This window comes from Podarcis erhardii, assembly GCF_964252035.2.
Source record: "Podarcis erhardii genome assembly, chromosome: 6".
Classification (NCBI taxonomy): Eukaryota; Metazoa; Chordata; class Lepidosauria; order Squamata; family Lacertidae; genus Podarcis; species Podarcis erhardii.
Window position 1 is genome coordinate 29,191,286 of NC_138510.1, and position 22,289 is coordinate 29,213,574.

Here is a 22,289-nt window from a genome sequence, read left to right on the forward strand (position 1 = left end):
AGATTCAAAAGCCTTTCTAATAATTTTATTGGGACAGGGGGAAGCTGTTATCCTCACATTTCTACTCCTCTCGTGGTTATCTCCAGATAAGCACAGCTCGCGTAAAAAGAGAAAATGTGATGGCAAAACAAAATTAAATAAATATAAATCCAGCCAATATAAACACATGGTGCATTACTTAACTGCCTTGGCTTGATGTGCCTGCATGGGATTGGTTGTTCCAGGGGGCAGTAAATGGACTCATGATCTGAGCTGGCAACCTGCACATTACCAGCAAGTAGGAGACATAGACGATTACGCTAAAAGAGCCTCTAGTGTTTAAGGTACAATGCAGTATAGCAGACATATAAAACCTAGTGTCGTGGTAAATATCTATATTACAGGACTCAGCATGAGCCCACCAGGGATTGCTATTGCATTTGTGGCTCAGTGCAGGACAAAAGGGCTGAGCAAACAAAGCACATTGTTATTGCACATGTGAACATAAATATACCGTAAGTGACTCGTATATAAAATGTGGGAGGGCAAAGCTGAGCCTGGTATATTAAGAACAGTTGTGGAGTGACAAATGTGCCCAAAACCATGATCTTATACATATTTCCTGGATTGCATCCTTCTTTGTTCTCTTTAGTTTAGTCCCAGGAACTGTTCTGGGCTTGACAATCACTGCATCTCACTGTTTTCATAATGCTGTAAAATGTTTTCATAATGCTGGAGATCTTGATGTTGTCCCTAGACGTGAGAAGAGTAAGGCTGTTGTAATCCAGGGCACTTCCAAATAAATATACACATCACTGAGATGCACAGAAAAGAAACCATAAAGCACAACTTCTGTCAATCACTCTACTACCAAGACAGAGGAAGCTGTGTCTTGTGAAATATTCCCACTTCCCTTAAAAAAAAACCACCATAGTTCTTTTGGGGACTGAATTTGGGAATCTTAGACCATGATAATTCATGGGAAACATATGGGCACAGGCCATGAAAACTTCAAAAGGTAAAAAAGGGCATCTTTCACTGTGTTAGCAAAATTTTATTTTTAACTGGATTCCTTTGATCATTCAAAGGCAAGTCTCTGGGCTGGGTTCACTAAATCAAACAAACAGCACTTCAAAGCTATCACTGATGTGACAGTCTCTCTTCTCAAAGCTGCACGCCTTGATCAATCAAGGATCACAGCAAAAGTTGGGCCGGATGGGCTGCAGTTCAGCAGACCACCTGCTTTGCCAGGACTAGTTCAAGACTGGTTCCTGAGGCAAACCACAAAATGGCACTCCTCCTCCCACCAGGGAAGACGTGGTGAGTGAAAATCTAAATCAGGAGCAGAGAGGATGGGATAAAGATCTGTGCTGGGATGTGTTGTCCTTGCGGATCCTGCCATCCAAGGCGGTCGCCTCACCTTGTCTCATGACTGGGCCGGCCCTGAGCTCTGCATATCTGCTCCAATTCCTGGCATCTCCAGGTGAGACTGAGCAAAAGATTCCTGCATTGCAGGGGGTTCAGTTGTTTCCCAAACAGCTGCTTTTGGACTACAATTCCACTCATCCCTGACCACTGGTCCTGCTAGCTAGGGATGATAGGAGTTGGATCTGCAGCTGTTTTCGGAGTGCAAATTTGGGAAACACTGAGTGACCCTTGTGGTCCCTTCCAACTCTACAGTTCCACGGTCTGAAACCCCGGAAAGCTCCTGCCAGTAGAAAATGCTGACTTCATAGGCGGACCAGTGGTCCATTTCGTCTCCTCTGTCGCTGAATCTACTCTCCTGCTTTCTCACCGCGGCTACCTCGGAAAATCCCTTTCTCGACCTCTGAAATCTGGAGGCTGCCTATGCATAGCTGTCAACGTTTCCCTTTTTTTAAAGGGAAATTCCCTTATTCCGAATAGGATTCCTCGCAAGAAAAGGGAAACGTTGACAGCTGTGTGCCTATGCCCTGGAAGGAGAGGCACCCCGAAATAAAAGCACAGCTGAAACCCAAGGAGGCGGAGGCGCAAGAGCCGTTCCCTCTCCCTCCGCCCACCGGCGCGGAATCCCCGATCCAAGGCCCGGCGAGCCGCCGCCGCCGCCGCGCGCTTCCTGTTCCCCTGCGCATCGCGAGGCCGCGCCCCCTCCGTGCCCTACAAGGGGATTGGTGGAGGCGGCCTCGTACATTTGTCAACCCGGGCGAGTCTATTTAAAGCCTGCATTTTGCCGCCAGTGGCTTCTCGCCGCCTCTCGCCTCTCGCTCCCGCGCCCCTCCAGCTGCAGAAGCGCCAGCATGTCCGACAAGCTGCCCTACAAAGTTGGTAAGGGAGCCTCGTTGCATCTTTTTGTGGGTTTTGATTGCTCTCTGTGCTTAAGGCCTGCAGAGAGCGAGCGAGCAAACTAGCGTGCTCCCGATTTTCATCGGGGGTGGCTGGGCCTGTAATGGTGCGTTTTCTGCCATGCTTCCCCCTCTTTCTTTTATTTCGTCGTGATGTTTTATAAGCAAATGAATTTTTTTTGCACCTTTTTCATTGTTCTCGCTCCACTCCCGCAACCATTTTTTTTAAAAAAGTAGAATTTGCAAATATTAATAATGATGATGCTAAATGTTATCCCCCACTAGCCCAGTTTTGGTGTGCAGGGAGGGCTTATTTTTTCTCTCCTTCCCGTAGTCCAAAATGGACTTTGGCTTAGCTGGGCTAGCGTGTAATTTCTGAGCAAACTCCATGTGGGCTCAGGAGAAAGGTCTGCTTCTGGGAAATGTAGTCCCTCTGATCATTCGGCAGAAGGTTTGTTTCCTGCTCGTGGAGCCGCGAGGACTGCATTTCCCAGAATGCTCTCGGGGACCATGCTGTCAAGCCGTCGCTGCTGCTTCCCTGCGTTAAGCACGCTGCAGGTTTCTATGAATCGCCCCTGCTTAGGGAGAAGCCTGACTATTTTGAAATACGTGGGTAGATCCGTCAGAGATGGAAGGGATTTTTGGAATTGGATAAGAAGCCCACCCCGTTTCTCCAGTCGCGTACAATAAAATGTTTCGCAACGTCATAATCTGCTACCTTTGCAGAAGGAGCTTAAAACTAGGGCAGAGGCTTAAAGGGAAAGTTGTGCAATCGTATGACTACGTCAGAATATCAGGCTTTGATATACGTTAAGAAGATTCCCCCCCCCCCATTTCTTTATAGTTTTAGTTTGGGCTTTTCCCATCTTGACCTCTTCTAGAGATGCTTAGTGTATGATCTGAAGACATCTGAAACAATGATCGACAGGCAGAATGCCTGTCATGTGCTTAAATGAGAATGAAAAATGAAGCTATCGATGTACTGAGAAAATGTGGAAAAAATCTCTAGGTTTCACCATGCAAATCACTGGGATTCACTGTAGCGGGTCATCAAAAGATCTTGCTACTCAGTTACAAGAACTTGACGTGTGCTAAAGTTAGCTATCTTATACCAAAGTGTGAAGATCTTAAAACTGCCCTTTCTCTATTTTCCATTCAATTATTGAAGTATCTGAAGTTTGGGTAGGGCAGGGGGGAAAACCAGACATCCCAGTTCTATTCAAGGTTAATGCTGGTATCCCAGTTACCCATTAAGCGGTTTGCATCAGCACTTTTGTTTCTCTGCCACTTCAAAGGCTTCATGTCACTTACCTGATGCAACATTTGTCAGTCTTTTCTGGGTTCATTCCCACAAGAGTCTCTCATAAGATTATGACACACAGTGTAGTCAGGTAAGGTAAAGGTATAGGATCCCTGGATGCTTAAGTCCACTCAAAGGCGACTAAGGGGTGTGGCGTTCATCTCACTTCAGGCCTAGAGAGCCAGCATTTGTCCACAGACAGTTTTCCGGGACATGTGGCCAGCATGACTAAACCGCTTCTGTTGCATCGGAACACTGTGATGGAAGCCAGAGCGCATGGAAATGACGTTTACCTTCCCGCCGCAGCGGTACCTATTTATCTACTTGCACTGGTATGCTTTTGAAGTGCTAGGTTGGCAAAAGCTGGGGCAGAGCAACGGGAGCTCACTCTGTTGTGGGGATTCGAACTGCCAACCTTCCAATCAGTCAGGACCCCACTGTTTTTGGCCTTTGGTTTTGTGGCTTGGTCTAGCAGAAACAGGCACGGACAGAAGCCTCTGAACTACAAAGGGCAGCAAATGCTGCTGAGAAGACAAAATTATTTAGGTTAATGAAAGACCTATTTAGGTTAATGAAATACTAGTAAGTGCTTTCAGAAGACAACAAAGCTATTAACAGTGCCAAATCCTGCCTAAGGTTCTTTCATATGTTGTGATGAAATAGTGCCCAGTGGGATGGGTCAAAGTCACAGATCATAGTGGGGCTGAAATGTGTCCACTGCCTCCCCCTACCCTCACCACCTACTCAAACCTTTGTTTCCTTAACATTTGAGTGCCCATTTATTCAACCACCTTGGTGAAGTCTTGGCTTATGGTTGCCAATTCTACTTACTGAATTATAGTTACTAGAAATCACTGCAAAGTGTGCTTGCCCTACTATACCATGGGGTTTTTTTTGTTTTTGTTATATCCCTCCCATCTTTTAGTTCTAGCATCTGATGCAGCAATTTGCTAATGTCAAATTTATAGGGTGCTGTGAAGCTCCTGAGTAGCACTTCTGCAGGAGGAAAAGTTGACATTGCCATGCACATTCTTTTAAGAACATTCTTTTCAGGGTTTGTGGGTGGCGCTGTGGGTTAAACCCCTGAGCCTAGGGCTTGCCGATCAGAAGGTCGGTGGTTCGAAACCCAGTGACGGAGTGAGCTCCCCTTGCTCTGTCCCTGCTCCTGCCAACCTAGCAGTTCGAAAGCACATCAAAGTGCAAGTAGATAAATAGGTACTGCTCCGGCAGGATGGTGAACGGCGTTTCCATGCGCTGCTCTGGTTTGCCAGAAGCGGCTTAGTCATGCTGGCCACATGACCCGGAAGCTGTATGCCAACTCCCTCGGCCAATAAAGCGAGATGAGTGCTGCAACCCCAGAGTCATCCGCAACTGGACCTAATGGTCAGGGGTCCCTTTACCTTTTATGTCTCCTTAGAACTAAGTCCCACTGATTCCAGTGGGGCTTCTTTCCAGGTCTGCAGCTTTACTAGATCCAAATTAGAGGTCCTTCTAGCTAGTATTCTGTTTTCAACAATAGCCAGGCGGGTGCCTCTACAAAGACAACAGGCAGGATACCTTGAACTTGGACAGGAGACAGAACCAAAGGAAGTAGATGTGCACTCAAGATCTCTGCAGAAAAGAAATATGTGGGGTAACTTTATGAGATCTTACTTGCAGTGCACATATTCTTCTCTTCACTCTTTTGGATCATGTAGGCCCCAAGGTGTTTTAGTGCTGCAGATCTATATGGTCTTGGCCACGCAGAGTGACAGTAAAATGTATCCCCACCAGTGTCAATGATGGATGTATCATACTACCTTTAGCTTTTTTAGGAGCCAGCTTTTATTGTGGATGTTTGCACCTGAAAGGCTTTAAAATGGTATCTTCTTCATATATTTTATGAGATTTCTCTGAATATTTGTTTCCTGAGCTCTGTTGGCTGGCTGTACCCTTTTTAAAAAAGATTTTTAAAGATCTAAGTGCTTGGCAAATGCGTTTTCCTGTATTTTCTGCAAGATTAGCATGTGGTGTAATACAAGCTAAGTGGTGCTGTGTCATAAAGGTTTAATGTACCAGTGTTTGGAAAATGAAAGCTATATTTAGTTGCAAAGAACTTATGGTTGGGGTTTATCTTGCTCTTAGTTCTTTTAGAGCTGACAAATGCCCTCAGTCTTAAATGTATTCCTTGCAGAATGTTGCAGTTCCATGGAATGGTTCTCCCTCGGCCCTTATTCCAGAAGCACCTTGCTTCAAAGACTTTACAGAAGAAATTGCCTGGAAATGATGGTTTCTTGTAACTTAGAGAACATTACACCTAAATCGGATTACCTGTATATTATTTTTTATTTTATTTTTTGTAAAACAGAGGTAGAATTTAATAAATCTCTTAGCATAGTATAACACAGTGTATGCATAAGCTCTTAACCAAAAGGTTTCAAGAGAAAATGAAGACTACTGCTCCTCTCTCCCAGCTGCTGCCAAATGTCTCTCTTGATAGCTTCATAGCAGTTGTGCTGCTGCTGCTGCTGCTAGTGGAGAACCTGAATGAACTACAGTTTCATGAATGCCTGTCCCAACCACCTGTTGCTTCTTATGCTTATAGCTGACATCAGCCTTGCAGAATGGGGTCGCAAGGCCCTTGAAATTGCTGAGAATGAGATGCCAGGGTTGATGAAGATGCGGGAGATGTACTCTGCAGCAAAGCCACTGAAAGGTGCTCGGATTGCTGGTTGCCTACACATGACTGTTCAGACTGCAATTCTGATTGAAACTCTGGTGGCGCTGGGTGCGGAGGTAAGCATGTTTTGGATTCCTTCTTTAAGGAAGAGAGAGAAAGAAGGAACCTCATTGCTGTTGGCTAAAATGGAACAAAATGGCCCAGACAGTGTTTGTTCAATATTTTTAAGAGAAATGGCAGAATAAAAAACAAAACAAAACACTTGAACTTGTTCTGAAAAAATTAACTTGTGTTTCCCTTAGTAAAGAGGACTACTGACCCATACCAAATGGAGCATTTTCATGCATCACGTTTAAGTAAAGCCACAGACTCTGAACACAGGTCTTTTGTAGGCATGGTTAGCCATTAAGAGTCAAAGTATAGTTGGAGTTGTGTAGCTGTTGAATAAATAGCCAGTGCAAGAGCCAGATCAGTACTGTGGCATGTGGTTTTTTAAAAAAGCTTTTTGCCCCTCCTGCAGCTCCAATCCCACTTTTGGGCTTCTTCTGCCCTGGCTATTTGTTAAACAAAAAAACAGGTGGACCAATCTGGCAGCCTCTAGATGTTGATTGGCTGCAGTTCCCATCATTCTTGACGTTAGGCCATGCTGGCTGGGGTGACTGAAAGTTGGAGTATGACAACTGGAGGGCACCAGGTTAGGGAAGGCTAAGCTAGGCAATATCGAACTATGTGGAAGTCACTTGGAGTTTGTTCCTGATCATGCTTCAGAGCAGTCATAGTTGGCACTGAGGAAGCACATTGGGGAGTACCTCATTAGGGCAGCAGCGCTGGCTATAGGGATTTAGACCTGCTGTTGTTTTTCTGGTGTAATGGAAGTTCCATCTCCCATAAGGATTCTAGCAGTGGTAAGAATAGATTTTTTCCCCACCTGAAGTGTAGGTTGAGAGCCAGCAGTAGAGACCCAGTGTGGTGTAGCGGTTAAGAGCGGTAGACTCGTAATCTGGTGAACCGGGTTCGCGTCCCCGCTCCTGCACATGCAGCTGCTGGGTGACCTTGGGCTAGTCACACTTCTCTGAAGTCTCTCAGCCTCACTCACCTCACAGAGTGTTTGTTGTGGGGGAAGAAGGGAAAGGAGAATGTTAGCCGCTTTGAGACTCCTTCGGGTAGTGATAAAGTGGGATATCAAATCCAAACTCTTCTTCTCATTAGACACATTGAACTTGAAGACGTTGCGGTCATTGATTCCAATAGGTCTGCTATGAGTTTGACTTTGAATACCACCCGCAGTTTGCTGGGGGATTGCATGTGATCTTGAATTCTGTTCACCTGCAACCCAGTTTGCACAGAGGTATATTTAGATGCCAACTTCCCAGCGTTGCTGTCATGTTGTTGACTGCCCACCCAACCCAAGAAGAAGCAAATCTGAAAAAGGACATAGAATTCAATTTCATATCGGGTTAATAAAATCTTGATTGGACCTTGAAAGGGGGGGGGGGGACATCCACATTGTAACACTGTATTCAAAACTTCAGTTACATCCTGATATTTAGCAGATGCATTTTAGAAAGGTTTTCTTTCGATGCGGGTAATGGTTCCCAAATCTGATTAAGCCTCAATTTGTAAATAATTGTTTCCTGTTTCTTTAAACTGTTTTGCCTTTTAAACGAAACATGCAACAGGGAAGTAAAAAGGGTTTGGACTTGCTTTGTTATCTCTGTAGAGGAAGGTAGGGAAAAACCCCTTATGGTTTCTGGATATATTTTGATTTCTTTTGCAGGTGCAGTGGTCCAGCTGCAATATTTTCTCCACCCAGGATCATGCTGCTGCAGCTATTGCCAAAACCGGGGTTCCTGGTAATATGTTGCTTTGATAACACTTTAACTCTTGTCTGTTTCTTTTGCTCGGTCCAGCCCAATGACTATCAAAGAATGTAGCTTAGAGGGGTGAATTTGCCAGGCTAGCACCAGAGCAGAAGAAATGCGCCTGAGAGTGATTTCTCATTCTGTATGCAGTGCTGACAAGGCAGAATTCTTTTGGTGTATCATCCTAGCAAAGAAAAACTGTTGGTGAGAAATGGCTAAGCAGGCTGCTGCTTATAGTTCATCAAAAAGAATGAAAACGTAGATCAGGGTAGGGAATCTGCAGCCCAGGAACTAAATGCAGCCCTTGGGGCCTCTCCAACTGGCCCTAAGACTCTCCCCACTGCTACACCCCTCACTGACCCAATTCAACCCCCAAGTGTTTTGCCTGGCTGGAGTGCTTCTTGGACTCTGATAATGACTTATTTGCCAGGAGGGAGGATAGAGGGGTGTGTGTGTGTGTGTGTGTGTGTGTGTGTGTGTGTGTAGAAACTAGCCTACTGTACAAAGGTAAAATTTACACTCATTGCTTCCCCACTGTTGCCCTGCCTACCACTGGCAAGTGGTCTTTGGAATATTGCTCAGAAGGAAATGCATCCCTAGCAGTGAAAAATGTTCCTCACTCTTGATGTAGGTCACAGGTCGGCAAAGTTTTTGTGACTTGGGCCGGTTCACAGTCCCGCAAACGCTGAGGTGGGCCAGAGTGTGCGCATGCGCAAGCACTATTTCCTGCGCTCCTTCCAGCGTGGAGGAGGCGTGCGCAGCTTCCCATTGGCTGCAGGAGCTTCCTGCAGCCAATGGGAAGCTGGCCAGTGTCGTGGAAGGCAGTTCCCGCTCTGCTCCAGGCCGGTTTAGCGCGGTGCATGGGAGCCAACTGAGCGGGTGGCGGGGGTCCATGGGCCAGTTAAATGACCCCCAGGGGCCGCTTGTGGCCCATGGGCCTTTGGTTGCCGACCCCTGATGTAGGTTATAAGCTGCGGGATTAAAGTAGCTCTCTAAGTACAGAAAGCTTACTCTAAGGAGTACAGTGGTACCTCGGGTTACATATGCTTCAGGTTGCATACGCTTCAGGTTACAGACTCCGCTAACCCAGAAATAGTGCTTCAGGTTAAGAACTTTGCTTCAGGATGAGAACAGAAATTGTGTTCCGGTGGCGTGGCGACAGCAGGAGGCCCCACTAGCTAAAGTGGTACTTCAGGTTAAGAACAGTTTCAGATTAAGAACAGACCTCCGGAACGAATTAAGTACTAAACCTGAGGTACCACTGTATGTTACCCTTGACGATGCAGTGTTGTGGCTTTGAAGATTGTACATTCTGTTTAGGAGTTCTGCCTCCTGACTATTTGCTTGAATATACTGTATAGTGAGAGCCCCCTGCTCCCTCTTTGAATGGTCTCATTGTATGAAGTCTACTTAACTGTTGATATCTGTCACTGAATAGGGGCGTAGGTAAAGTGGTCTGCTGTTTGCTAGTGCTGCATGTTGGACAATAAGAACATGTCAACGTATTTAAGGATATCTTGGGAATTTCAGCAGGTGCATCTTTGCTTACTCTTGCAAGAGAGTGTCAAACTTCACTTGTCCAAATTGCCTCTTCTACACAACCAAGAAAGGTACAATCCTCTATCCTAGATGGAGACTTATGAGAAATGGCGATATTCCAGCTATCTAGTTGCTCCCTATTTAGTAGTAGGGGCAGCAGCTTTAAAAATAAAAATAAAAATTATGATCCTCCCCAATTCTAATTTGGTTGCTTAAGGCTACAATCCTTAACACACTTTCTAGAAAATAAACCCTACTGATCTCAATGAAACCTTCAAGTAAACATGGTTAGGATTGTACTGCAAGTTAGTAATGACTTAAGTCTCACAGGTTTAAATTGGGATAAAATATGTCTTAGTCTGGGATCTAACCTGCTGATTATGCATCCTATGGGCTTCATTATAGGCCTCAAAATGTGGAAACATGCGTCTAAGCATCACACCAAAACTAGCAAATTCATCGCAGCATAAGTTGGTGAACCAGACTCTAGTCTATAAGAAGTTGTAAGGCCACAATACAATTGTTTAGTTTTCAAGTTGCTGCAAGACTTTTGTTGTCTTTGCTGCAACAGGCTTAGGCATGGCTGCTAGTTTGGAAGATGTCAAGGCATGTATTTTGGAGGATGAAATCTCTGCCTGCAGAAGTGTGAGTCTTAAGAGTTGACGTGTGGAGTGAGGAAAGCCAAAGGGATGTCAACAATGCTCAATAACTGTACACCATTTTCATGGAAAAGCTGAGATCTTCTTTAGTTTAAGATAACATAGCCAATCTGCCCCTACCTCCTTCAAACCTTTCCTCCAAACCACACCTTTTCCCATGAAGCCTTAATCTTCATACCTGCTGATGCTACACCTAAGTAAGTGTTTATGAAATTTAAGCATACGTACTGCCCCTCTCTTTGTTGCCTCCACAATGTCAATTTAGATTGCAAGCTACTCAGGGCACGGACAGTATGGCATGAAGAGCACCAGCGTGTGAATGTATAAGAAACTGATGGGTTCTGATTAAGGTCTTTAATGTGCATGATTAAGCGGTACACCCTGCTTCCCTGTTCAGATGTAATTATTTTGATTTCCAGTTGTTTATGCAGAGATGAGTTTCTTGTTGCTTCAAGGGAAGATTGCTGATATAACTATCAGGATAGCACATCTTTTCATTTAGCTCTTGAAACTGCATTCAGTTGAGTGTAGCCGACTTGACTATTAACTTAAGTCTTTTAATTACCTTTCTGTTTAATTACCTCTGTGTTTTAATTGCGCCTCTGTTTTGACTTGTGCCTAGTGTTTGCTTGGAAGGGGGAAACAGATGAGGAATACATATGGTGCATTGAGCAGACGCTCTATTTTAAGGATGGGCAGCCCTTGAACATGATTCTTGACGATGGCGGAGACCTCACCAACTTGGTCCACACAAAATATCCACAGCTCTTGAAAGGTAATTGTATGTGGTCTTGCATAAACATTTAAAATATGTAAAGCGCAATGTAAGAATGAAGGAAGCTGCTTTTCCGGTATGCCCCACGGAGAGCCTCAAGGTCCATAAATAGCAACACCCTAGTGGTCCCGGGTCCTAAGGAAGTTAGATTAGCTTCAACCAGAGTCAGGGCCTCTTCAACTCTGGCTCCGGCCTGGTGGAACGTTCTGCCTCATGAGACCAGGGCCCTGCAGGATCTGATTTCTTTCCGCAGGGCCTGTAAGACAGAGTTGTTCTGCCTGGCCTTTGGCTTGGAGCCAATTTGATTCCCTCCCCCTCTTCCTTTTTCCTTTTTTCTTTCTCCTCCTGTGATGAGGCTGCACTTTAATATTTTAATGTTTCAGTATTTTAATGTTGTATTTTAATGTTGTATTTAAGTTGTATTCATTCAACTTGTTTTTATTATTGCTTGTTAGCTGCCCTGAGCCCGGCCTTGGCTGGGGAGGGCAGGGTATAAATAATAATAATAATAATAATAATAATAATAATAATAATAATAATAATAATAAAAATAATAATAATTACAGATCCAAACATTGTCCCATCAAGCTCAGTATTGTCTAAACTGGCTGGCAGTGACTCCCCAGGGTATCAGTCGGGGAACATTGCCAACCCTATCTGGAGGTGAGACCTTCAGCATGCAAAGCACTTTCACTACCACTGAGCTGTTGCCCTTCCTCCTTGAAAGTCCCTAGATAGTTCCCTTCCACTATATCATGCACATAATGCAATGTGATTGAGGAATGCTATCCAGAGGCACTGTGTGCACTGACCTAATTAGCAATTCTTTCCACTTGAAATTGGTAGAAAAGGCTATACAAATCAGGCCATCATGCATACGGGCCTCCAGGGAGGAAGTCCACATGATACTACTTCAGGTGTGTGGTGGGGTGGATGTGTTCATGCTACAGCACCACTGAGTCACTATCTGGGTAAGTATCTGAACTATCTTGGCAAGTAAAGAGGAGCCCTTTCTACACTTGCCTGCTTTTTGTAAGATTTTGCAGACTAGTAACTTCTGGGTGCTTTGTAGCATGGCTGAGTTAATCTTAACTATGGCTTGCTGAAGCAAGCCAATGCTATGAACTGTGCTTTGGAGCAGACTTGTTTCAACAATTCATAGTTAAGCCTTCCCACAGTTTGTCTAGGTTTGGATGCTTCAGCAAGCTGTAGTTAATCTAAAACAGAAGTGAAAGGTTCCAAACCTTCCCTTCTTCAATGCTCCTGAGGCACACAAAGAAGTGTGAGCCCCTTCCAGTAGCAATAAACAATGTTTTTACATGGTGCATATTAAGCCATTACTTTAATAGATGAGGCACGCGGGTGGCGCTGCGGGTTAAACCACAGAGCCTAGGACTTGCCGATCGGAAGATCGGTGGTTCGAATCCCCGCGATGGGGTGAGCTCCCGTTGCTCAGTCCCTGTTCCTGCCAACCCAGCAGTTCAAAAGCACGTCAAAGTGCAAGTAGATAAATAGGTACCGCTGCGGCAGGAAGGTAAACGGCATTTCCGCGCACTGCTCTGGTTTGCCAGAAGTGGCTTAGTCATGCTGGCCACATGACCCGGAAGCTGTACGCCGGCTCCCGCAGCCAATAAAGCAAGATGAGCGCCGCAACCCCAGAGTCGTACACAACTGGACCTAATGGTCAGGGGTCCCTTTACCTTCACCTTTTAATAGATGAATTACTTAAGAAATGAAACTCGGACAAAAACATGCTGGCTAAATTGAGCAAGACTAGATACGGTACTCATCATCTGCTAAGCAGAGAATTCAGTGTTTCTGGGTACCCCCACTCACCCTCCTGCCAGTATAACTTGCACATGCTTTCTGCCTTCATGCCTTAACCTACAGAAACCTGTAAGAATAAATGCTGAGATTCTCAAAATACGAGGCAGCATACCTACCCAGTTTCTGTGATTGTACAGCGGTATAGCAGAAGGATTCACCCTTTGGAATTTTAGTCTGGAGGAAACTGCCTTGTTAGATCAAAATCAATGGATCTTATCTGTATATTTTAGTTGCAGTACTTTAAGTGCTGCTGCCTTGGACTTTTTGTGTTTGTGCTAAGGGGCAGAAGCTTTTGGAAACACCAGTCAGACAACATACAGCCAGGAAGTTGCTTGCGTCAAATGGTTGTGCGCTGCGTTTTAGTACCTTTATGAAATCCACCCTCCTGTGTTATTTTCCTTGAAAGAAGAGGCATGTGCTAACTTTGCATATATAAAGTTATGTAAGGAACAAGGTGTTAGGTTATGGGTGAACATATCAGACGACACAGCGATTCTTCAAACAGCTCTTGTTTATTCACAGGCCAGAACAGAACTGAACTGAAGGGTTCAGCCAGCCTGCTTATATAGAGCTCCAGTACAACGTAACTGTAACAATTTTCTAAAACTATCCAATCACTGAACGTCACTTTCGATCCCTTATTTGCATAACTACCTACATTATCTCCCTGCTGGCCCAGGATGAGAACTTCAGTACATAACACAAGGCATGGTTAAGATTAAATCAGCATTATTACCAAGCCCCAAGAAGTTACTAGCCTGCAAAATCTTATGAGGATGATGAACAAGCATGATAGTAAAAAAGAAGAAGAGGTTGCAGGCTAGAATTGCAACTATGCCTTTTGCACTTTCCTCTTCTCCTGCCACCCTGCCTGCCTTCCCTCTTCTTCCCACTCAACACCAAGCCATAGAGCAGAAGTGGGCGCCCCCCCCCCACTTTTAAACATTTCCTGCACACAGTGCCACCTGAGCAAGCCCCACCCTCTGCCCAGACTGTTTTGGGGCCTGTGCAGAGTTTGCATGCAATGGAGAAGAGAGCAGAATTGTCCCTAGTTAGCCTCCTATGGATTTTTAAGCCCTGTTGGCAGGATGTAAGTTTCAACAAAAAAGAATTTCACATATAGCTAGGCGGATTTTTTAAAAAGGTGAAAAATGAGTAGCCGTGAGCACTACTGAAAAGTGATTTTTGCAAAAGGCCCACTAGAGGGGGGCATTGCACTTTACACTGCGTTGGGAGCTGAATTCCCCCACCCACTTTGATGGTAACAAAGTAAAAACATGCTGGAAAATATTTTAAAGTAATATCTGTTTCAACAGAGCAGGGACCATATGACTGTTGGCTAAAGGGCAAAATTCTCCCCATCACATGTCATGAAATGATTAGGGTCCATCCATAGATTTGTCTCTTCATGTAATCTGCTACTGATTGGCTGCATGTGACCATACTGTGCTCCTCTCTCCATCTCATGATCTGCTGCCAATTCCCATTATTTAATAAGACACCAGTGTTTTCTACATTTATATTATTAGATTCATATGCTCCCGCCCTTCAACGTTAAAAGTTCTGAAAGCAGCCTCTCAAACATCTTGAAGGATGCTGATTCATTCCAATCCAGTTTCAGGCCTGGGCTTGGCATGGGAAGAACCTTAGTCCCACCCTGGCGGATGGCTTAAGCCATGGAATGGATTTGGTGTGTGACCCTGTTAGTTTGCCTGGATCTCAAAGTGACTTCCCGTGTCAGTGAATATAGTGTTTCTCTAGGTTTCCTGATAGGATTGGCTAAGAAGCAGCGTTTCCAAAGAAAGAGGAGAGGGAATTTTAGACACACAGGGAGACACATTTAAATTTCCCTTGGTTAATTGTTATTAATTTAAGACTGTTTTATACCACTTAATACTTGCACTCGTGTATGTGTGTAAACTGAGAGAAAGATAACATATACCATATACTCTGTCTTTTGTACTTGCGGGTGTTGATGATGAGATCAGGAAGCATTAGGATGCTTCTGGCATGTCCCCATAACTCCTCTCTGGCCATTCTGACATTTGTTGGGTCATTGGAGAGAAGTGAATGACATTGAGGAAGTCCCTGGGATTGCACACAAGGGGAGGAATTCAACATTGTGCTCTTCCAGTGTTCCATCAGCAGAAGCATTTCATCTTGTCAGAAGGAATTATCCTCCTCTTCACTCTGTATACTGTTCTAGGGTTTCTCTTGACCTCCCCAAGCCAATTTTGGGGAACCTGATTGGGGGGGGGGTGAATCCCTGTTGCTAAAGCAGAAATCATTGCACAGGGCTTCTGTTGATGGGACTCATTAGGTGAATCCCACCCTAAGTCTTTTTGTTCATTTCTTTTGATCTCACTCCTCACTCCGCCCCCAGCAGTCTCAGACAATTGGGCTGCTTATGATGCTAATGGAAGGTGTTTTGTTAGTTTAGTCTCTTAAAAACCTTAAGCTTGTTTTCCCCCCTTCTCTGTCTATTGAAGATTATATCTGTTCTTTTAAGGGCCCTTTCAGATGCCAATCTTCATCCAGCCACTAGATGGTATTTAATGGTCTCCCATTTCGAAGGATCCAAGTGTTTGTGTCTTACATTAATCCTGCCAATATAGGTGAAGATACTCTCTGACCTCTGAAGGACTACCTGGTTTTTCTCAAACATCGTGATCCTTGATGGCGAGCATTGCTTGCAGATGGAAATAATCTATTAAATGCAACTCATCCACTAAAATGCCAACAGGACTGCACTTCCGTGGGCGTTTTCTTTGCCTAGACCAACCAGCCTCTTCCTTTCCACTTCTCTGAGGCCCTCTCCTTTGTTTGGTTTAATCCATGGGTTGCTAGTGCCGTACCTGTGGGCTTATCCATTCAGTAGAAAAAATTCTTGTTAAATGAGTTTCATAAATTTTCTGTCACTGACCTCCCCAAATCTCTGGGAGACACTTGTGGAATTGGCAGTAATTCCTGTTTTTTCATTTGCACATGAAGCTGCGCATTAACCTTTGTAGTAGTCATTTTGTTATTTTTAGTAAGCGCCATGTTGTAAATCTTTGTTTTTGTTAAGGAGCTGCACAAATTTTAAGGTTACAGGCGATTTCAGACTTGGCATCTCCCCTGCAAGAAACAGGTGGGAAAGTCTTTATGGGAGGCCTAGGCCATCTCAGTTATGCATGCATGCATCCCGGCCCTTCACCTCCTTCTGCAACTGTAATTGGATAACTACCAGCTGCCTTTTCCAGAAACAAATACTTAAGCATGACTGTGTTGTAAACAAGTTAAAGAGCCATTAGGGGAGGGTAGCATTTTTATGCAATACTATCCACTGGCCACTTTCTGTTCTGCTAGGCTGCATTCATGTGACTTTTCCCTAACTGTTAAGTTCCCATATTATATTTGAGCTTTCATGCCATGTAAAAGTAAATTCTGGAACTATAGTACAGGTTTAGTGCTTATTTCCATTTTACTTGCTTCCAGAAGACATCCATTTGCAAATAATATGGAAATGGGTGCTAAACTTGTACTATATTCCACTATAGTTCCAGAAGTGGCTGAAACATTGCAAGAAAGCTCAAATATAATACAGGAACCTAGCAGTCAGGAAAATGTTGTGGAAATAGAATAAATGGCCATTTGAATGCAGCCTTATTAATCTGCTGTATTGCATCATAGGATTCTTTTCAGAAAAGCAGTTCACTGAACATCGCCTCTCCTGTTCTGCTGGCCTTGTGTCACAAGTCCTAGTTTCATCCTGATTTGTTCCTTTCCCCTCTGTTTTGGCCCTTCCACCTTGTGAAGTAGGGAGGGATGTCAAGCTACATAATGAGACTCATGCTGCAAGCATGGAAAACCTAGTGGTCCTTCAGATGCTGTTGGATGACGGCTTCCATCAGCCCTGGTCAGCATGGCCAGTTGTAGTCCAGCCACATGGAGGTCCACAGGTCCCCCCAGCCAAAGTCCAGGACTAGCATGTCAACTGACAGTGGGTCTCTAAGGTCTCATGCAGAGGTCTTTCCCAGCCATGCCACCTAAGGTCATATTGAACTGGAAATGCTAGAGGAATGAATTGCCCCAGTGAGGCTGCCCTTTCAGCTGTGTTGTGAAAGCCTGTTGTCAAAATATTATTGTATATGAGTTAGGATACCGTGGTTCATGTTCTTAGCATTCAGATACAAACCTAGAATACTTTAGACTCGACTTTGTATGAAGAAGGTTCCTACTACTAGAGATGTCCTCCTAAGAGGACTACTGAAGATGGCTGCTTAGCGTTGGTTGAAATCTGGAGATCTCTGCTTGCAGCAGATTGTAAACACAGTTGGATTCTTTCTTGCAGGAATCAAAGGAATATCTGAGGAAACCACCACTGGAGTCCATAATCTCTATAAAATGCATGCCAAAGGGACCCTGAAGGTGCCAGCTATCAATGTTAATGACTCTGTCACCAAGGTAAGGTCACTAAACTCTTCTGTGTTGTCTCTCCTTCCATAGCTGATGACTATGGATTTGTTCTTCCTTGTGTCTCATTTTTCCTCTTGAGCCTTCACCTGCCATCTGAAATGATAAGAGTTCAGTAATGATTTTACTCTGATGAGCTGCTTGTCCACAGAACAACTCATCATAATTACTGATTTGTGATGGTGCTGGTCTTTTGCTTTGGGAAGCAGTGGTGGCAATGCCTTCTGAGGTGTGTGCTTCAGAGAGGGCATCTGAGCAGTAAGCTAGTAAGTCATTCCCCACAGAAGGTTTTTTTGGGGAAAGATGCATAGATTTCCTTTGAAGCTATAAGCTTTTGCATTCAAGCTAAATTGCAGCGGGGGGCACCCTTCTTAACATCCGTCAACACTTGCAACAACTTTCCTCTCTAGGTTCCTGCAGCATTTGTGTCTAAAATATAGTTTGGATGCAAAATATCAAAGGCTTCTGTGAAGAAACTACCTTTCTTTTGCCACCCCTGAAAGTTGACACTTTGCCAAGGAAGGCTTCTGTGGCAGAATTATGGATAGTAGAAGTTGGGTTTAAACATGCTTATTCATGGAAACTGATGAAACCTGGATGCATTTAGCCTACCTCTAGCATTCTGATGTGCTTGCTTCATGCTGTGATCATCTTTGGAAATTGCTTCAGTTTCTCAAATTCTGCTTTCCTCCCTAGAGTAAATTTGACAACCTCTATGGCTGCCGGGAATCCCTCATCGATGGCATTAAGCGTGCCACAGATGTCATGATTGCAGGGAAAGTGGCTGTTGTGGCAGGCTATGGTGATGTTGGCAAAGGTTGTGCACAAGCCCTGAGAAACTTTGGTGCTAGGGTCATCATCACAGAAATTGATCCAATCAATGCACTGCAGGCAGCCATGGAAGGTGAGAATTGAAGGACCGTTTGCTCAAGTGAGTCATTGTTCTTGGTGAATCCAGCTAAGACATATGTGGCATAGGCCCATTAGAATGAATGGGAGTCCCAAATCGGGTCCATGCTTTAGGGTATGTTGTTTTAACCCTACATATGCCACCCTAAGTGCTATGGGAAATGGGTCGGGATGATACAGCTGTGATAGATACAGTGGTACCTCTAGATGCGAACGGGATTCATTCCGGAGCCCCGTTTGCATCTAGAAGCAAACATAACCCATATCTGCACGTGCGTGGGTCACGTTTCAGCGCTTCTGCGCATGCGTGTGACGTCATTTTGAGTGTCTGTGGATGTGCAAGCGGCAAAACCCGGAAGTAATGCACTCCGTTACTTCCAGGTTGCTTCGAAGCGCAACTCGAATGTGCTCATCTCGAAGCACATTCAACCCGAGGTATGACTGTACTTAAGAGCTGGCAAAATAGGAGACATATACTTTGTTTATGGATGCGGGTGGCGCTGTGGTCTAAACCACTGAGCCTCTTGGGCTTGCCAATCAGAAGGTCGGCGGTTCGAATCCCCGCAATGGGGTGAGCTCCTGTTGCTCGGTCCCAGCTCCTGCCCACCTAGCAGTTCAAAAGCACGTCAAAGTGCAAGTAGATAAATAGGTACCGCTCCAGCAGGAAGGTAAACGGTGTTTGCGTGCACTGCTCTGGTTTCGGTGTTCCGCTGCACCAGAAGCAGCTTAGTCATGCTGGCCACATGACCTAGAAAAACTGTCTGCGGACAAACGCCAGCTCCCTCAGCCTGTAAAGTGAGATCAGGAGTCCTTTACCTTTTTACACCATGTTTAAGGCAACCATCCCCCGTGGTCTAATAGTGAAAGAGAACAGATACATTCTGGATCAGAAAAGGCAAGATGGAAGGTGGGTCACCTGTTGATCTACAGGGCCTTTTTGTACATTACACAGGGGAAGCCAGAATCTCTTTCCCTCTTTCAGTCTTATAATACACATGTTTGCTGCATTCATTTTTTCACGTTTGTAGGTGTATGTGTAAAACTCTAATGTGTTATGTAACACATTCAATGTATCCTTTCCCTTCTTCTTATTTCCAGGTTATGAAGTTACAACAATGGAAGAAGCTTGCAAAGAGGGCAACATATTTGTTACCACCACTGGATGCTCAGAAATTGTGCATGGGAGGTACTGTATACGTCTTACCTAGTGACTGCTATCCCTGTGTGTGTTGGGAAACAGGGATTGTGGAAGATGGTATTGCAGATATTACTATTCCACAGCTTGGAAAAATAGGATGAATAAAAACTGACTCCTCAGAAAAAAAAATTGTCCAAACCATAAATATTGTTCCAAACTTTTGCTAACAGAACTTTCTTCAAACAGACACAAAACAAATAAGTGATACATTCAAATGGTTGCATAAAATCATGTGCTTGTCGAAGCACAGGTTCAGCTTCTTATAAATATAAAATACTATTTATAATTGGAGCTGACAAACAGAGCTCTGTCTCTCCTACAGACTCCATCAGCCTGCATTCTAGCCTGAGGCTGTTTTCTCTCCAGGAGAGACATAAGCATGTCTTTCCTTTATAGGCGCTGAGGAACAAAGGACTCCCTTAAAATGGCAATTTGCAACTCAATACCTTACTCATGTGATCTAAGGTTAAGCACCACATGGTCCTCAAGCAGCTCTCTAGTTATATCAATGGAAATCCCCCAATGTTCCCTTTAGCAATACACATACAGAGTCATTTTCTATTCAATGTACAATTAAGCAACACATGGTTCATTGAAGCAGCTTTTGTGATGGTCTTGCTCCCAATGATCTTGATCTTGCTCCCAATGTCATCTTCTGTCCGTGGAACACAATTAAAATGGCGTACCCCTCTAGAATTTGTGTTCTGCAGATATAGGACTATTAACTTCTATCAGCCCTATCAGCATGGCAAAGGATGATGGGAGTTGTAGTCTAAGAGCTCCTGGGGGGGGGGGGGCAGAATACTGACTGTTCCTGCAATGCACCAGAGCCCGTTCAGCTGTTAAAACAATTTAATCTGGCCAGGCCCCAGTTCTTCTGGATATCTCTGGAGTATTTTGGTTCATAGAAGATATAACAGCATGTGGAGTTTAAATCTGCATTCCATCCTTTCTATTCTTGATTCTGCGACAGGGACAGAGAATCTGTGATACTCCAGAGGTTGTTGAGATTCAAATTCCCATCATCCCCAGCCAGCGTGGCCAATAGCCAGGGATAATGGAAGTCGGATTCAAACAACATCTTGAGGGCTGCAGTTTCCCCATCCCTGTTCTATAATAAGCCTGTAACCAAATCTGCTGAACCCTACTAACTGATTGGTAGCTGATTATGAACCAGAACAGAGCTGAGAATTTTACTGCTTTCACAGGCTGCAAGGAGGTAATTGGGTCAGGCCGTGACAACCAAGGTAGATGGGCTTTACAGCAGATTGTAGCAAGATTAGCAAAGGTGCATTAGAATGTAATGGTGGAGTTAGACCATCTTCCCAGTTCCATTTTTAATATGCTGGATTTCGGATGCTTTCTGTTGGGAGTGACAGGAAAGCACAAAAGTGCCTCCTAGTGTGACGTGGGCAGCTGAAAAAATAAGTGAAATTCTTGGGACTTGTATTGGTCTGTATACTGCATGGGCCAGTCCTTGGGTCGAGGGAATGCAGAAGACATCCGCTTTTGCCAGCCTGGTGCCTTCTAGACCACAACTCCATCAAGCAAAGTCAGGTTGCTGAAGGCTACCTTACATCCTTGTCGTTTTCAGCAGATCTTTTTAGCTATGTAGCATCTGGTGGTCAAAGGACTTAGTTACTGGGATGAGACCCTTCCCACCTGTGATCTGTGGCCATCTTCAAGCAGTGTTCAGTTCCTTGGGTGCAGGACACAATGAATTACCTTCTCCACAAAGAGCTGTTTTTCTCCCCCTTCCAGGCATTTTGAGCACATGAAAGATGATGCCATCATATGCAACATTGGACACTTTGATGTGGAAATTGATGTGAAGTGGCTAAATGAGAACAGCGTGAAAACTGTGAACATTAAACCCCAGGTGAGTGAGAGCTAACTTAGAACACAAAAGATCCCATCTTCATGGAACTCATTCTTGGGAGGATAAAGTGCCATGGGGAGAGTGTGGTGGCTACTCCAGAATTGGAGAAGGGGACCGCATCTTTTGACAGCTTGTTAAGGGTGAACACTGCCGAGATGTGCCCTGTGCATCCCTCCCCTTTGGGACATGTGGTGAGCAAGGGATGAGGGGGGTGCAGACCAAAGACAAGAAAGTACCTTATTTTCACAAGGGCTGGGCCTGTACAGAGACTTTTAGCAGAATGCGCAGTTGGGTTGCAGTGCCAAGGCACATATTGTGGGTTTGTGCAGATCACTGGAGAGCTTTACACAGGTATCGTTCTTAAACAAGCTGAACTCTATGTTGGCTATTTGCAGATTAGTTGCGCTGCAGAAGGCATGCTGGGGAGACCACACATTACAAGGAACGCAAAAATAACTTTTGCTAGGTTTTAATAACAAAAACAAAAACTCCTTTTACACTAAATATATCAATAAGCATAACCCATCCCCCAGGGTACTGAGAGAGCTAGGTGCTGCTCTTTATATACTGTACCCAACAGCTTAAGTAACATAACTTAACAGCACCTGCTATACTGCTTCACAGCTGTAAAACTAGGTCACGTTATTTGCTCTGGCCCTTAAAGAAATACACATCTTGTGGAACAATAATGAACCTTCAAATTTAAAGAAACCATTCAATACTCTCTTCTACCCCCTTATCACCACAAGGGAAATAGGCAGCATTACACAGTTGCTGATCTAAATCATTAAAAGTTACAGGCTGGGTTGAGGACCTCAGGCTCCAGGTGTTGAATGCAGCCCACAAGGCTTCTCTGTCTTGCCCTCTGGTTTCTCCCCAGATCACACCCCCCCAGTCTGCTTTGTACCCTCCTTGGGTGTTTTTGCT

General features: G+C 44.5%; 1 protein-coding gene across 1 annotated transcript in view; it reads left to right on the forward strand.

The window, feature by feature from the left end:
* Positions 1-2,124: 2,124 nt before the first annotated feature.
* Positions 2,125-22,289, forward strand: part of AHCY (adenosylhomocysteinase) — a 28,183-nt gene continuing 8,018 nt past the window's right edge. The window contains exons 1-8 of the mRNA XM_081866801.1: positions 2,125-2,283; positions 6,185-6,375; positions 8,037-8,112; positions 10,942-11,094; positions 17,255-17,367; positions 18,073-18,280; positions 19,384-19,471; positions 21,245-21,362. Of these exons, the coding sequence (XP_081722927.1) occupies positions 2,256-2,283; positions 6,185-6,375; positions 8,037-8,112; positions 10,942-11,094; positions 17,255-17,367; positions 18,073-18,280; positions 19,384-19,471; positions 21,245-21,362 (975 nt within the window). The 5' untranslated portion in view covers positions 2,125-2,255. The remainder of the gene's footprint in view (positions 2,284-6,184; positions 6,376-8,036; positions 8,113-10,941; positions 11,095-17,254; positions 17,368-18,072; positions 18,281-19,383; positions 19,472-21,244; positions 21,363-22,289) is intronic.